Here is a 16973-nt window from a genome sequence, read left to right as displayed (position 1 = left end):
GATTTTGAAAGAATTTGAAAGCTTTTTAAGTTCGGTTCCTAAGTGGGACTTTCGTTTCAGCCTTTTAGTTTATTTGCTGATGCCCATGAAAGACCTTTTTTTTTCTTCTGAAAATACAAATTACCATTCTCACAATGTTAGAACTCAAAATAGGTAATAAGATGGTGGAAAATATTGTTTACCTTTAAATGAGCGGGCATGCATCATACTGCAATCTATAAAATAGCCATTTGAGAAAAAAAAGTAGGGAATCATTATAGATGTACTAGAAGTTAACGTAGCAAAAAAATGTCATGTGCGACAAATAAGTGGAAAGTTATTATTTGGATCTACCAAGTTTAAGTCGGAATGGCAGGTGCCAGGTTGTAGGATTTACACAGATATTTTGAGTTGTGGTGATTCTGTGATCTTTGTGATATGTTTGTGTGGAAGGGACATCAATGCATCAAAGCCTGTACTTGAAAGATACATAGATATCAATCTAAATTGATGTTGTTGGTTTATTTTACAAGTAGACCAGTGTACAGTGTATCTTTGAAATTGCCTTCCGAGTTTTTAAAGTTGAAGGTGGTTAGATTCAGTGCCCCACAAGGAAGGGAAAAAAACAAAAATAAAGTTAAACTGAAACAAATCTGTTCACAGATTGTTGGCAACCTGCTGTACTACCGCTACATCAACTCGGCCATTGTGGCCCCTGATGCTTTTGACATCATCAACGTCGGGGCGGAGAAAGCTCTCAGCAGTGACCAGAGGCGTAACCTGGGCTCCATCGCCAAAATATTACAGTTTGCAGCTTCTAACAAAGGGGTGAGTAAGCGTCTTTGTAATGAGAAATTCCTGTCTTTTAAAAAAAAAGTTAATTATTTGGAGTAGTTGCTGTCTGCAGAACGAGAATGAATGGTGTTAACATTTTCAATGGATGTGACTTTTACACTTTACTTTCTCTTGTTTGTTGTCTTGTTTTTGTAGTTTGAAAGTCTATAGCGCTATCATAGAGTTCATTTAGTTTAAATTCTGTAAACAGAGATAATGAGATCTTACGCAATGGAAAGAAAAACTAAAATTTTTAATTTGTGTGGGTGTGGCAGTGTGGGCATTTTTGGGTATGAAGTTTGTATGTATGTTTCTATATACGTATATATGTAGACACGTACACGCAAATGCTGCTGTGGCTTGTCATAGTTGATTTGGATATATCAGGATTTTCAAGCACTGATGTCTGTTTTCTCCTTATTTTATATGTGTAGTGGTGGACAAGTCCAATAAGCAATGATCATTCATTCATTCCGTGAAGGAAAACAGCAGTTCTCTGTAAATTTAGAGATCAACAGAGTGTTGTTAGTTCAATTTTTTAAAATCAGTCCATCAGTACAGCAGAAAGAAAAGCTTTTCTGCTCATGCTGTTTGCTTTTCCTGACCATTGTACATTTCTTTCCTGTGAATAAATTTTGTCATAAGACATTCTAGCCAAAATCAAGTCAAACTGATGTCATTGAAATTTACAGTTGTTGTCTTCGAAAGGAAAGAGTATCAATAGTTTCTGTGTGTTGTGAGCGATTAAAATGTCTTAATTTTGTTGACTTTTTCTCAGTTTGGGGGAGAGAGTGCGTACTTGGCCAGCATGAATGACTACATCAGAAACGCCCATGAAAAATTCAAGTAAGAGTTTGTGACATTCATATAATTTCATCATAGATTTGTTCTGTAAGTACTAATGAAAATAACTCCGGCAGAATACTGAGCTAGCTTTTTTAGTTTGATTTTATGAATTCTTTCTCAGTTTGTTGCCAATGTAAACACAGAGATGGAGGGTAGATCTTCCATGTACGAGCTTGCAGTAAGGGGTAAAAAGGTTTTGACTTTTCTTTCCTTCATGCTCTCTAAAGTGAAGTTGTAACTAAGAGCCTAACAAATAACTAGAATACTAAGTTTTTAAGAAATCTGAAAATACAGCATGCTGAGTTATAACTGCAAATATTAGTATCTGTCTCCTAATCATGTGGGTAATTTTTTATTTAAATTGTAAGATTTATCTCTTTTTTTTTTCTTCCTTCAACTATTCATCTTTTTTTCAATGGTGATGTTCCTACATGTTGTACATTTTGTAAAAGACATCTGAATTTATTTTCTATCGGATCCGGATGTGAGTTGTGAATATTTTCGCCCCGCAGGAAGTACTGCCTGTCAGCGTGTGATGTTGAGGAGCCAGAAGCTCGGTTTAATGTGGATCAGTACAGTGATGTCACCATGATTGCCAAGCCAGTCGTGTACATCTCTGTGGGGGAGATTGTGGATACACATCAGGTACCATATTGTGTCAATAGCGCTATAAAACGTATGATGTAACTATAACTCAAAAACTCGAAGCAAAATATAAGGTATCAAGGTCAGGCTTGTCACTGCCGACTTGGGTAGCAATGAAGTTTTCATTTTACAACTGTATTGCAGAACTGTAGCAAAATGTGTGCTTTTCAGTTCTAGTTGGGAAAATCTCTGTGTGCAGCCTTGTAGTGTCATGATATTACTGTGATTTGCTCATTCTGTTGTTTCTGTCCGTCCGTCCGTCTTATTCCCCCCCCCCAATTTTCAGTGACTGGTATTGTACTAATGTGCTTCTCTTTCAGTCAAACTCTGTCAAATTTCCCCCATTCCTGTGTTGCGGGGGGTTGGCGGGTGCTCTGGTGTGGTTTCCTCCTTCTTTCATATCAAACATCTATGGTCCTTATCTCTCCTTTTTTATGTTTGTTACTCTCTTGCAACGCCTCTAATCTTCGGCACTTGTATGACCTAATTGTGTTGCAAGTGCCGTTAAAAAAACTTAGTAAAACTTTTTTGAAAAACCTGTTTCTATGTGTGTCCAGCTTCTGCTCAAACATCAAGACACAATTGCGCCCGAGGGTGGCGATCCCCTCCATGAACTGCTGGAGGAACTGGGCGAGGCCCCGACCATCGACGAGCTGCTGGGTACAGAACTCACGGGTGATGAAGCTGCTAACGACGCACTGCGCTCGCAGATGGCGAAAACGGAAATCTCTCTGACGCTGTCCAGCAAGTTTGAAGTTCACACAGATGACAAAGCAGATATGAAGTCTTTGCTTATAAGGTGGGACTCGTCAGCTGTCTGGAGTGCATCTGTTTATCATATATGATTTAGAGGTGTTTTTACGAATTTCCTTCCTGAACGCTTTTTAGGACTGAGTGTGTTGACAGCTAAAGCTGCCCTGTTGTTCTGGTTCTTCTAGAAAGCTTTTGGGTTGTTTTTTTTCTTTCTCATAACCTATGTTTTCCGCCCATTGTCTCAATTTAAATTATTGAGAAGACAGGCAAGTTCTACTCAGTGTGGGGCAGGGCTCAAGGGGTTAATTCATGCTTTTTGAGTGTCGTTCATTGAATATTTTATAGGCCCTACTTATAGATGGGCTAATGCAATAGGTGGTGGTTTGAGTGTGATCCTGGAAAGCCCTAGTTCTTTTCTATCTCTCGTTGGACCTCTGTGCCTTGTCTTTTCCCCAATGCCAAATGATCGTTTTCGAGTCGAGTCGGTGTAGTTCTCTTAAGCTCATTTCAGTTTAGATGTGGCATTCCTTCATCTCTAGGTCCTGCCTCTCAAGGAGCCTGAATATCAGGGGACTACAACTTTGACTGACATCTGGTCTTCTTTACTTATTCTGAAGGATAAAGCGTATGATTGTTAACATTACTGCAGTATCTCTTCCCTATTCTGAAGGACAAAGTGTATTATTATAATGCTGATGAGGTATCACTTCCTTATTTGTTCTGTTTCTTATGTCTGTAGGACAAAAGATATGATAATTGCCGTTGAATGGATTTCTCTTCCTTATCTTCCCTGTAGGACAAAGCTTATGATCGTTGACTTGATATCTCTTCCTTATCTACTCTGTAGGACAAAGTGTATGAGTGGGAGGTTGGCGGGTGCTCTGGTGTGGTTTGCTTCTTCTCTCCTATGAAAAATCTATCTTCCTTATCTCCCCTTCTTCTTTTTTATATTTGTTACTCTCTTGTAACACCTCTTGTCTTCTGGCGCTCATATGATGTTATGCAGTTGTGAGAGCCGTAAAACCTCTACTAAAACTAAAAGTGTATGACCGTTCATGTGATATCTCTTCCATATCTACTCAACCCTGTAGAATAAAGCGTATGATTGTTGACGTGTATCTCTTACTTATCTACTCAACTCTGTAGGACAAAGCGTATGATCGTAGATGTCATATCTCTATCTTATCCACCCTGTAGGACAAAGCGTATGATCGTAGATGTCATATCTCTATCTTATCCACGCTGTAGGACAAAGCGTATGATCGTAGATGTCATATCTCTATCTTATCCACCCTGTAGGACAAAGCGTATGATCGTAGATGTCATATCTCTATCTTATCCACCCTGTAGGACAAAGCGTATGATCGTAGATGTCATATCTCTATCTTATCCACCCTGTAGGACAAAGCGTATGATCGTAGATGTCATATCTCTATCTTATCCACCCTGTAGGACAAAGCGTATGATCGTAGATGTCATATCTCTATCTTATCCACCCTGTAGGACAAAGCGTATGATCGTAGATGTCATATCTCTATCTTATCCACCCTGTAGGACAAAGCGTATGATCGTAGATGTCATATCTCTATCTTATCCACCCTGTAGGACAAAGCGTATGATCGTAGATGTCATATCTCTATCTTATCCACCCTGTAGGACAAAGCGTATGATCATTGATGTCATATCTCTATCTTATCCACCCTGTAGGACAAAGCGTATGATCATTGATGTCATATCTCTATCTTATCCACCCTGTAGGACAAAGCGTATGATCATTGATGTCATATCTCTATCTTATCCACCCTGTAGGACAAAGCGTATGATCGTTGACGTGATCGCCTGCCAGCCGGGGGACAACCTGGTGCTGGTGCTGGACGCTCCGTGCAACCAGCAGCAGGAGGAGCTGCATCAGGCGCTGGTCAAGAAGCGGGACCTCATCGACAAGAAGGCCACACAGACGCAGAAGGACAAGGGCCAGAAGCTTGTCAGACACGCCTCCATCTTAGGGGATACCAGGTCAGTGGTGGTCAGTTGTCGATCAGCCAGTTCAGCCGCTCGAATGAGTTGCATTCTGAACTGGACATTTTAATGGATTTTTAAGGTATGTGTAGATAAGAAAAATGAGTTTGCTATGAAAAAACTATGATGGCATTCAGTGTTTTATGATTTATTTTAGAGTGTACAGCACTCTTCTCATTTCATGCAAACCTGGAGAATATTTGTAGATAAGCTTTAACCTGTGTGTTGTATAAAAATTATTATTTGGGGGCAAAAAACATGTGCCGTGTTCTAGTTCTGACCTGCTGTAAAGTTTGCTTATTTCAATCCTGATTGGTACATTTTAGCTTTGTAAGTTGGAAGGAGGCCATGGGTCTGACTCTTGTGTTGGTAAAATAAAAATGTTTGAGGTTGGAAAGGGCTGAAACTTTGTCTCCAACATTGTTGCTAAGGGTTGCCGAGTGGGTGGTTAGTGGGCACCTCTGTTAGGCTCTCCATCTTTCTTCTTCCTCTATTGATTTAATTTATTTTTCTTACTTTTTCCCTGCACCAAATAGCCGTTCTTGCAGCAATGTGTTTCTCTTTACTTGAAACAGGTTGCCAATTGAGGTGATGAAAACCAAGGTGAAAGCCAACCTCCAAAGCCTGGAGTTGGCCGGGATGGTGAGCAAACAAAACAAATATCAGGCGTTGCTCAACTCCATTGTGCAGGTATGTGTAGTCTATTCCTGTGGCTTTTGATATAATAATTTTGAGTTGTAGTTATGGTGAGCCAGCAAGATGATGACCATATTTTGCGAGGAATAGATTAGGACAATAGCAGTGTGGTATAGGGATAGAAGGAGCAAACCGCACCTGAGCTTCTGGAAATATAGGTGTTTACAGTATCTTTTTTTTGTTTTTGTGGTGTGTGTCGTTGAAGGGTAGACTAGTGTAAGGTGCTTTTTATTGTCATGGTCACAGCACAGTTGCCTAAGTCATGTTTTGTTGCCAGCTGAAAACTTTGAAAAGACAGTTAGTCGACCTTAATACCTGAGGATGAGTGAAAGTGATCTCAATAATTTGATTTTTAATAAAGAAAACAAAACCCTGCTATGTTGTGGAAAGGAAACAAGGAGCTGGCATTTTTAACGTACCGATACCTAGACACCTGAAATAAATGACTTTGTCAATTGTGCTATGACTGTGTTATGTTAGCTTGAAAGGATCATGCTAGACGGAAATGTCACTCGTCTCATGTTTAGACTGTTGAGTGTGTCCTTGGACTGTTAGTTGTATTTCATTATGAAACGGTATGTGATTTTGATTTCTAATTAGTAATAGTTTTTGTTACGGGTGGCTCTGTAAAGTCAGCAGCACTCATGCTTGTTTGTTGTCTTGTCTACTCCTCAGGACATTCGCAACCAGCGTCGCTACAGAAATAACCGCAAGCAAGAGCTGATGCGTCTCCGGGCCACCATCAAGAGTCTGAGTGAAAAGCGCACGTTCTACGAGTCTCAGATCGACTATTACAACCAGTACGTGAAGACATGCATGGACAACTTGCAGCAGAAGACCAAGTAAGTGGATCAAGAGATATGCTATGGCTGCATGCAATTTGGGTTGATTCTTGGTTGAATGCAGCTGTTAAAACCCGCGCCTTAAAAATCAGATTTGATTTCCAATTTTTATCTAAAAGGTATAGTGGGTAATGTATTGTGGTGAGTCCTGCCACAAAGACTAATTCTTCATAACAGCTTTTAACTAGTCATTTTCTTGCACATGGGGTATACATTTTTACAGTCCTGCAGCTGCCATATATATATATTTTTGCAAAAAATTCGGATAAAAAAAATTTGTGACGCACTATTCACTCTAAATGAATGAAATCTGGAACTTAACTCTTGATTGCAATAACACATAATTGTTAGGGAATATGTGTACTAGGTACAAATATAACCCATTTGACATAATGCACTGGAAAGCTTTTATAAGCACAATGTACACCACTACACTAGGTATAAAAAATATTGGGCATATCTTGCCAAATAGAAAGTCAGGCTGAGAATATCATTTTAATGAGATTTCCTTTATATTTAGTTATGGGCAAATCTCATTTTTGGCCTGTCGCGAGTGTGTAGCTATCGGGTGACAATAGGTGTTCCAGGTATTCAGGAGGGTTTGTGCAACGATCGTCTTTATTTGATGTAAGGGGGAATGTGTTAACAATATTGAAATGAAGGTGGATAACTGATAATATATGTGTTGTTTTGTTTTGGAAAAATGTTGAGTATTTCATGTGTGTGTGTGTGTCTGTCTGTCTGTCTGTCAAGTCCATTCCAAAGTCCATGGTGTGTAACTGTAAGGTGAGCTGTTCTGTGCATCTTTTGTTCATGGTTTCTGCTTGTTTTCCTCGGTCCCTAGGAAAAATCGCAAGTCTGGCTTGTTCCACCGTGGAGACAGCAAGAAGCAGGGATCTGTGACGTACACGGCCACACGCCTCCACGAGAAGGGAGTGGTTCTAGAGATAGAGGGCTTGCCCCAGAACCAGTGAGTGTACAGCTTACACTGTCTGTTGATGAGTGGGTGGGGAGAAGCTTGCTTAACACTTTGACGACCTTGACATTCTTATTTCAGCACGTCTTAGAAGACAAAGTGTGGATGGTTGGTGGGTGCTCTTGTGTGGTTTGCATCTTCTTTCCTATCAAACATCTATCGTTTTTATCTCCCCTCCTTCTTTTTTGTGTTTGTTACTCTCTTGTAACACCTCTAATTTTTGGCACTTATATGACCTTATTGTGTTGCAAGTGCTGTAAAACACTAACCAAAACTAAAAGAGAAGACAAAGCTTTTTGTGAAGTTGGAAAAAGTAGAAGGCAAGTCTTTGTTACCAAGAAATAAGAAGGAGATAAAGCTTTTTTAAACGCTTTTCCCTCCTCAATTGTTCTTTTTACAAGATTGACGAGACTTTGTCAGTAAGTCTTATTTCTCCCCTATTTAATGTTGGGATCTGTATCTTTCTTTCTATGACTGGATGACTCTCATTTATGGATGTACTTTTCCCTTCACTTTAAAAAATGACTGCTTTGCTTATTCTTCTTTGACAATAAAAAGACTCATTGCGCCATAGAATAAGGTCTTTAGATTTTAGGGCTCGATCCTGTAACATTGCAGCCTCAGTGCTTTCTTGTCATATCTCAATTTTTAATAACAGTGAAAACAGTTCATAAAAAAGCGTGAGCTAAAGAAGACGTCACATTTTCAATGTAAAAAAAAAAAAGAAAGAAAAAACCAACAAGAAAGCACTGATATCATGTTTATGTTGGCAACTGATGCATGATGAATTGTCCTCATCTTCCTGCGTGTTCTCAGATTCAAGAATGTTGTCTTTGAGATTGGGGCCACGGAAGATCCTGGGGTGTTCTCTGTCAACGCCAAGTTCATGGGAGTGCAGATGGACAAAGTGGAGCTGGTCTTCCAGGTCAGGAGCTTGTGTGTGTCCCCAGCCGTCACGTGCCATGCGTCTTTGCCTCTGTGACGTATATGTCAATTTATTGCCACGCGTTTTTGCTTCAATGACTTTTATGTGAATTCATTGTGTTGGGGTATCTGTTGTTTGTTCCCTTGTTCCAGGTAAAAGGTGGGTGTTTGCTCTTGTAGGATCAGCTCTTTGTACTTCTTCCTGTGGTCCTTTTGTCATTATAATATATTTTTGGTGAAATGAACCCATCATCATACTGGTTCGCTGTGACTTATAAGCTACAGCAACTGTGGACAACAGCATTCTAAATAGTGCTCGACAGTCGACATTTCAACTTTTCATTCTGGGAACTGTATTTATGGGTGGTTGGCAGGTGTTCTGTTGTGCTTTGCTCTTTCTTTTCCATCAGATATCTATTGTCCTTTTCTCTTCTCCATAAATTCGTATTTATTACTCTCTTGTTATACGTGGGTGGTTGGCGGGTGCTCTGGTGTGATTTGCTCCTTCTTTCCTATCAAACATCTATCGTCCTTATCTCTCCTCCTTTTTTGTGTATGTTACTCTCTTGTAACACATCTATTCTTTGGCACTTTTATGACCTTATTGTTTTGCCGTAAAACTCTTACTAAAACTAGAAATCTTGTTATACCTCTAATCTTTGACATTTTTATGACCTAATATGTTGCAGGTGCTTTGAAACTTGCTAAAACAGAAAACAAACTGTATTTGATTATTGTTGGCTCTGTTCATGACATCAAAATAGTTTTACTTTTAGAACTTTCTGTCCTTGCCCCCTTAAATGTTTCTGCTGTGTATTGACGTGCTTCGCTTGTCTCAAACAGAAAAGAAGACTACTTTGATAAACTAACGGTCCCTTTATCTCCCAACGCACTCGTCTCTGTCTCTCCATCCCTCTGAACAAACCACACTTCTCTCTGTCCACAGGACTTGCTTCAGCTCCAGTATGAGGGTGTGGCCGTCATGAAAATGTTCAACAAAGCCAAGATCAACGTCAACCTGCTCATCTTCCTCCTCAACAGAAAATTTTATGGCAAACAGCTCGGCAAATAAGGCAGACTTTTTTAGGCTTAGATATTTTATATTAACCCCTCCATTATTTTCTTTTTCCCCAACCCCAGCTTTTGAAGTTTGTTAATAAACAAGAAAAGAACATTCTTTCCCTCCTTAATGATGTTGTTTTAAGCGTGAATCTGATATATTCCAGTGGTGCTCTAGTTTTTATTGCGGTCCAATTTTACAGTCTTATTCACACGTGTTTGCGCACACATGCTGTTTTACGACTTTTTTCTTTTCTTTTGCTGGAAATGATTGTTAAGTACACAGTGACGGAAATGTTCACCCTATGCACAATAATCATGGTTACTAAACAGTGATGATCCTTCTGTTGAGGGTATCGGTTTAGCGGTCTGTGTACTGTATCAACCACTGCTTGTTTGTTTCCTGTTACTTTTGGCATGAGAGTATGTTGGGAGTCTGTGGTAGGCGCACGTTGGGTGTAGTCACTCACGTGGTGTGGTCATCTCGCATACGGCAGGCACCACAGTGGTTTGTGTCTTTCGTGTTTGTTATGCAGTAAACCCTGAGATTATAGAAACAAGGTCAATGTTGATGCACAAATCTCGCTGAGATCTGAAGATATGACTTGTACACTGTTTTAGAAATGTGACTGTTGTGTGATACTCGGCTTGTACATGTACATATATATACCTTACTGTCCACACTAGTGATAATGTTATATGTTGTAGGTGCTGCTTCTCTTTGTCCATCTTTCATTTCTGTCTGTCTTGCTTTTTCTTATGCCAATTGACCATGCGTGTGCCAATATGCTTCTCTTCTATTCAGATAAACTATAAGCAATGTGGAATTGATCAAAAATAGCTTGTTTGGGTACCTTTTATTTAAAAACCAGGACAACTTTCATTTACTTTTCACTTTTTTCTATATTCACTGAGCGAGTGTGGCTTTAAATGTGTTTAAGTTGCTTGACTTTGATAGGTATCAAGTTAGGTAATTGTAACTGAATCCTAGAAAGAATAATTTTAGCTTTTTTTTGCTTTCCTAATCTGTTTTTATGTATTGTAGTATGACAAGCAATAGCTGACTGCTGTTTTGAATGTTTTTTTAACCATTTATCATGTACCCATTTATGTAGGGTTTTTAGAGTATACTCAGTCTTTTCAATGTCTCTGTAAGTATATACAACTATGCAAAATTTTTAGAAAACTGACATCTACACAGGTACCAAGTGAACATCTTTGTGGTTGAGATCTGTTGAATTTCTGTTTTGTTATATGTTTTTCCATCTCCGTGATACTACCTGAAATACAGATCTGTATTAGAATGGAAACAAGGCAGCCAATGAATACTTTACAATAAATTTTGTGAACAAAGTTATCTATTTAGCTCATGTTCTTTTTCTTTTCAGTGCTTCCATTCATTGAAAGTTGTTAGTTGTCACTTGTGGCTTTGATTGTGTTTGGATTTTCTCTTTCTGGTTTCCATATATTGAAAATTTAGAAAATTAATTTGTTTTCTTCTGGAAAAAGGTGCATCCCAAACTTAAACTTCAATACTCTGTTGACTGGAGAGGTTAGGATTGATGCCTTGGTGCCTTTTGAGACAGATATTAGCCAGTGAAATTGTTTTTGGTGCCTCTTGATTGCATAAGGAGATTTTTCAATTGAAGAAAAAAAAAATAGAACCTGGTTGATGATATGTGCCAAAACTTACAGTTGGGATTGTGCCAATGAGAACTCTGCACATGGCAGAAGGTGACCAGCAGTGTTTACATGTTTTTCTCTCTTCAGTTTCTCATGAGTTGTCAAGTAATGGTGCGCCAAGACATGAGGTTCTTGATGTGCAAGTTCTAATTCATTAATGTTATCTTTACCTTGCAGAGTTATAGAAGCTCTAGTCATTTTTGTATAGTCTGTCTAGTGCTGACCATTGTTCTACCAAGTGTAGGAGGAAGTCTTCTGAATGAAACCCTGACTAGCACGAGTGTTGGCTGTATTTTCTTTTCCCCACTCTCCCTTCCCCCCGCCCTCCCTCTCTCTGGTACCTTAGGTCAAAGGTGAAGAGATTAAAATCAGCACTGACTGCCAGCTGTACATAGAATCCTCTTGAAGGATTTTTAGAACCACTCTGTTGCTGTTATTTCATTTTATGAATCTTTAAAACTCTTAAGACTGAAAAAGTATATCTGGTTTTTGATGATCTGAATTAGCTTTTTACTTCTTTTTTTTTTCTTTTACCAAATATGAATGTATATAACTATAAGTTTCGTTTTGTTTCATTTTCCTACTTGTTTTCTCAATGATTAGGTCTGTGAGGTTTTTGTCTCAGTCATATGTTAGTTCAAGTTTCATTCTTCGTTGTTTTTCCTAAAAGTTGAATGTTCCCTGTCCATCTTGTGCCTGTTCAGTTGGTGTTACTTGTCGATCACTTTCTTCTTGCATTCTATCTGAGATTGGGCAGCTATGACTTGTTATGGCTGTGTTTTACTTTTAATGAAATGTCTCTTTTATGAAATTACAAACACTTTGTCCACGCGCCTTTTATTTTCTTTTTAACTTGTACTAGTACCATAATAGTTTTTGAGAGACTGCAAGTCAAGACAGCAAGAACACTGGTAGAAATAAAGTGATAACAACAAGGCTTCGGAGTCGTGTTAAGTTCAGGGTGGGAGATGAGGACTTTCCTATCATCCGTCAAAATTGGACAGTGCAAATGAAAGAATCAATATTTATTTTTAACTGACATGATGTTTCATTCAGTTTGGTAACAAATTACTTTGAATTACATGATGTGCAATGTCCACCTTCCTTTTCATTTCTGTGCGTTAGGTGGAAGTTTTTATGCTACTGTTAAGGCAAAATGTGATGAAACATTCCTTTTTGAACTCCATAAATTTGTTTGTGAACAAAGTTCAAAAGTTGAAAGCAAAACAGAGGGACAACTTAAAGGGAGTCAATATTTGTATATTATGGTTTGCCCTTTTTGAATTCTAACTGCTGTCCCTGTCATTTTTATATATTGAAATATTTTAGAATTGTTTCTGTGATCCCTTATTGATGCTGGGACAAAGGGCGACATTTCCCGACCTTTCTGCCCAGGTCTTCTTGTTGTTTTACCACAAAGGATATTTGAAATTTACTTCAAAGCTTGTGAGTGTGGTCCGGTCACCTTGTTTATTGGATGTCTCAAGTAAATGTACCGATGGCCAACAGGCACATATATACATAGTGCATATACAATGAACAACATCATAGTATTGTAAGTTACTGATGTTCATGATGCATTCATCAAGAAAGTTTTTTTGTTGAACAAACTGTTAGCAAATGATCTTATGTGTATACAAGTGCCTTATGAGAATTGTCTCACTTGTGCAGGGAAGAGATTACGCTTGGCACATATCACAATCCAATGCTGTATCAGTAAAGAAATGAAGTCTGTGAAGATTTTATTTTTTCAAAATCAGTTATTTTTCATCTAAACATCTTCTGAACTGTTTCTTGAAAGTGAGACTTTTCACTGTCAATAGGTATTTTCAGTAAAAAAAATTTCATCAGGGAGTCAAGTGTGCTCAAGTTTTGTTTTACAAATAAATGTGTAGGGTGTTGCACCCTTGGCGGGAAAACTCTGTCTGTCTGTCTGTCTGTCTGTCTGTCTGTCTGTCTGTCTGTCTGTCTGTCTGTCTGTCTGTCTGTCTGTCTGTCTTTAAAATTAAAATTGAATGTATCTCTGACCTTTCTTCCATACCCACTGGTGGTTAATTGTTCAAGTTATCATGCTGAGCTCTGTCTTGCGCATTGTTACCTCTTTCCTTATTTCCTGTGCCTTGAGGAAAGAACAGATATCATTTGGGACCATACTCGGTGCAACTTGAAACAATATCGTGAAATTTTTGTGCAATTGATCACAGACGTAAAGCTTTACTGAGTCAGTGACATAGTTGTAGATATTCTGTATCTGTGGACCTAGTTCTAGTAACTTTTAAGTAAACTTTTTGTGTGTTTTAGTAGATTATTGCCAAGCAAGTACCCCAGTAATGTTGCCTTGTACTTGCTCCTTGTACATAATACAATGTATCATCATCTCAGTGCTGGGGACTTTTGGAAAAGAAGCCCAGTCATTGTATCCATGGTTTTATTTCACTTTTAGTTACTCAAAGGATTTTCTCGTAGTGTGAAGTGAAGAATGTGGATTGTCCTGCTGCAGAAATCTCCTGGTGGTTCTTTAGTGCCATGATGATGATGTTACTCTTAAGTCTGCACAGTGATGAAAAGTGTGCCGGTGGATGTGTTGTCGCTACATTGTATATAGTCTTGTTCCGGGAGGAGACAATTGTATCTATCATTTAGAGCATGGAACTTCATGTTTCTGATTTCTCTTTTTCATACTTGTTCTAGTCTTTTCCTCCTTTGATGTAGTGTACTGTCTCTTTCTCTCTCTCTGTATACTGTATGTCTCTCCTCCCATCTCTCTCTCTCTCTCTCTCTCTCTCTCTCTCTCTCTCTCTCTCTCTCTCTCTCTCTCTCTCTCTCTCTCTCTCCTTCAACCCCCCCCTCTCTCTCCCTCTCCCTCTCTCCCTCCCCTTCTCTCTCTCTCCCCCTCTCTCCGAATAGATATATAGATGGAGAGAGAGGCCCTTTCACAGATTGTACCAAATAAAAGAGCTTGTGGAGACGGTGGCCACTTCAATATATATATATATATATGTGTGTATGTTTGTGACTGGAACAAAAGGTAGTTACGTTTCTTGTTTTCGGATGATACTTACTGGTATTGAGAGCATAATTTTCATTTGCAGTCACGTAGTAGTCGCATGTGTAAAAATTTCTCAGGCAGCCGCTGGCACCACGCACCTGCGATTGAGGGACCAAGAACCTTTGAGCCTTGTGCCAATTTTTTCCATTTCCTGCTGTATGCTGTACGACTTTTACAATTGAGGTCCTTTACACTATGAGGATGATAGTTAGTTTCATTATTATATGGGTTCTCTTGGTATTCTTTGCTCTTTCCATATAGAAATTTGTGTGTTAGTTTCATTTTCAAGCATTTATCATTTGTCTAAAGATTACACATTGTGTTTTGTCACGCTTTCCCATAGAACAAAATTTTTCCTCTTTGTTTTTCGGGCATTCATCTCAGCAAACCACATTTAACGATTGAAAAGGCAAATTTTAGTCTCTGCTCTGGATTTTACAGCCCGTCTACAATCTAGCCTGTCTATTGCTGTTAGTCTCACTGGACAGAATTCTGACTACCAGTGAGTTCTGACACCACACATAACTGATCTGAATGTTTCAAGCTTCCTGCACTGGGAAAAGACTTTTATACTTTTCCTCTTCTCATGTTTTTTTTCCTGCTGTGTTTACTTTCCTATTTCTGGTTACTTTTGCCTAAGGAAGGTGTCTGAGAATGTGATACACCTGTAAACTATATAAAGCTGCATGTTAGCTTTTTATGTTGTATATTATTTATTTTGTATGGCAATATATTAGTAAAACCAAGCTTTGACAAAGATTTCTGTGTTCTGGCTCATTCTTATGTTTGTTCTCATGACTGTGTACTCGGGTGGTGCGGGTGGTTGGCGGGTGCTCTGGTGTGGTCTGCTCCTTCTTTCCTATCAAACACCTATCATCCTTATCTACCATCCTTCTTTTTTATGTTTGTTACTCGCTTGTAACACCTCTAATCTTCTGGCGCTCATATGACCTTACGCAGTTGCGAGCGCCGAAAAACCTCTACTAAACAAACTCGGGTGGTTGGAGGGTGCCACTGGGTATATCTGCCTTGCTTCTCTACTAATCGCAGGCAGTATTGCATACTGACGTAACTGCCTGTGTCCGCCTCTATTGTTTTCTATCAGTCTTGCTTTTCCTTGCTCAAAATGAATTGTGTCAATGTTGGGGGTTTTTTTTGGTGTTTTTTGTAAGTGTTTAACGATGCTCGCAACTGCATAAGGTCATATGAGCGCACGAGACATTAAACATTTTTAGTTGTTAGGAAATTTGGATTTTGCCCCAGTGGCGGCCGAAGCCTACTCTTATCGATTTAAAAAAACCAAGAGATCTCTAACGTGCACAACTTGCACACAGGACCTCCGAGATTTTTTGCCCTTGTCCGAGAAGGCTAGGTGTAGATCTTTCCTACCAGAAGATCAGGGGTGTGGCTGAAAGACAGCAGTAAGAAGGAGCCAAGGAGTAGCAATAGAAAGGCTGCAGAAAGAGTCAGAAGCCTAGAAGAAGGGGCAAAGGAGGTGAGGTGGTGGGGGCACAAAGCGGAGATGAAAGCAGACAACAGAACATTGCTAGAGAGCAGGAAAGGAGGTGAAAAGAGACAATTTTAGGCAACAAATTTTTTCGGTCGCTACCCGGATTCGAACCCGGGACCTTTGAATGAGAGGCGAACACTGTAACCTCGAGGCCACGAGAGCCCCTCTGTGTCAATGTGCTTCTGTTTCCTCAACCAAGCAGACAAACCACATAGGTTAGTGCCTGGTGTGTCCTACTCCTGCTTCTTTTAATTCAATGTTACCTTGAAGTTGGTGGTTGGACGGCACCACTGGAACTGGTAGCCTGGACTTCTTATCTTTCCCTCTGTATTTCTTATCCCTGTATTTCTTCCTTCTTTGTGCCCTGAAATGGTAATGACACTGTTCCATGTCAATGAGCTTCTCTTTACTCCCAAGAAAGATTGTATTGTTACTATTGTCCAGAGCTGTTCCACAGTGAGTCTGGGTGTGGTTAGTGGGTGCTCTGGTGTGGTCTGCTTCTTCTTTCCTATAAAACATCTATCGTCCTTATCTCCCCTTCTTCTTTTTTATGTTTGTTACTCTCTTGTAACACCTCTAATCTTCTGGCGCTCATATGACCTTATGCAGTTGCGAGCGCCATAAAACTTCTACTAAAACAAACAGAGTCTATTGTGCTGATAAGTCCTTTGAGCCAGTTTGCCCCAAGGACAAAAAAACTACAACTCAACAAGTAAGTATTCTCTGGAGGATGTAACATTTTTTAAATGCTTGTGGTATGATCTCAGGACTTTATGAGAAGCACTGAAGAGATTGTGGATGTTTAGGTCGTGACTAAATGCTCTACATAGAACAAGTGGGGGGCTCTCGTGGTCTAGAGGTTAAGGTGTTCGCCTCGCTTTCAATAGATCCCAGGTTTGAATCCGAATAGCGACCAAAAATATTCTTTCACATCCTTCCTGCTCTCTAACAATGTTCTGTCGTTTGCTTTCTTCTCCACTTTCTACCCCCACCCCCTCACCTCCTTTGCTACTCCTTGACTGTGGGTGATTGGCGGGTGCTCTGGTGTGGTTTGCTCTTTCTTTCCTATCAAACATCTATCATCCTTTTAATCTCTCCTTCTTTTTTGTGTCTGTTACACTCTTGTAACCCCTATAATCTTCGGCAGTTAGGCCTATA

General features: G+C 39.4%; 1 protein-coding gene across 6 annotated transcripts in view; it reads left to right on the top strand.

Annotated features, from left to right (window-relative positions):
- LOC101859725 (ras GTPase-activating-like protein IQGAP1) overlaps window positions 1-13110 on the top strand; it is an 88259-nt gene extending 75149 nt beyond the window's left edge. For all 6 annotated transcript variants that reach the window (XM_013086477.2, XM_005105464.3, XM_005105460.3 and 3 more), the window contains 10 exons: window positions 643-807; window positions 1592-1659; window positions 2172-2304; window positions 2862-3103; window positions 4867-5073; window positions 5652-5766; window positions 6448-6614; window positions 7459-7584; window positions 8407-8515; window positions 9461-13110. In XM_013086477.2, the coding sequence (XP_012941931.1) occupies window positions 643-807; window positions 1592-1659; window positions 2172-2304; window positions 2862-3103; window positions 4867-5073; window positions 5652-5766; window positions 6448-6614; window positions 7459-7584; window positions 8407-8515; window positions 9461-9586 (1458 nt within the window). In that variant the 3' untranslated portion in view covers window positions 9587-13110. The remainder of the gene's footprint in view (window positions 1-642; window positions 808-1591; window positions 1660-2171; window positions 2305-2861; window positions 3104-4866; window positions 5074-5651; window positions 5767-6447; window positions 6615-7458; window positions 7585-8406; window positions 8516-9460) is intronic.
- Window positions 13111-16973: the final 3863 nt, after the last annotated feature.

Source organism: Aplysia californica, unplaced genomic scaffold (genome assembly GCF_000002075.1).
Source record: "Aplysia californica isolate F4 #8 unplaced genomic scaffold, AplCal3.0 scaffold00471, whole genome shotgun sequence".
NCBI lineage: Eukaryota > Metazoa > Mollusca > Gastropoda > Aplysiida > Aplysiidae > Aplysia > Aplysia californica.
Note: the sequence above shows the minus strand (reverse complement) of the source record. Positions and strands in the feature narration are given on the sequence as shown.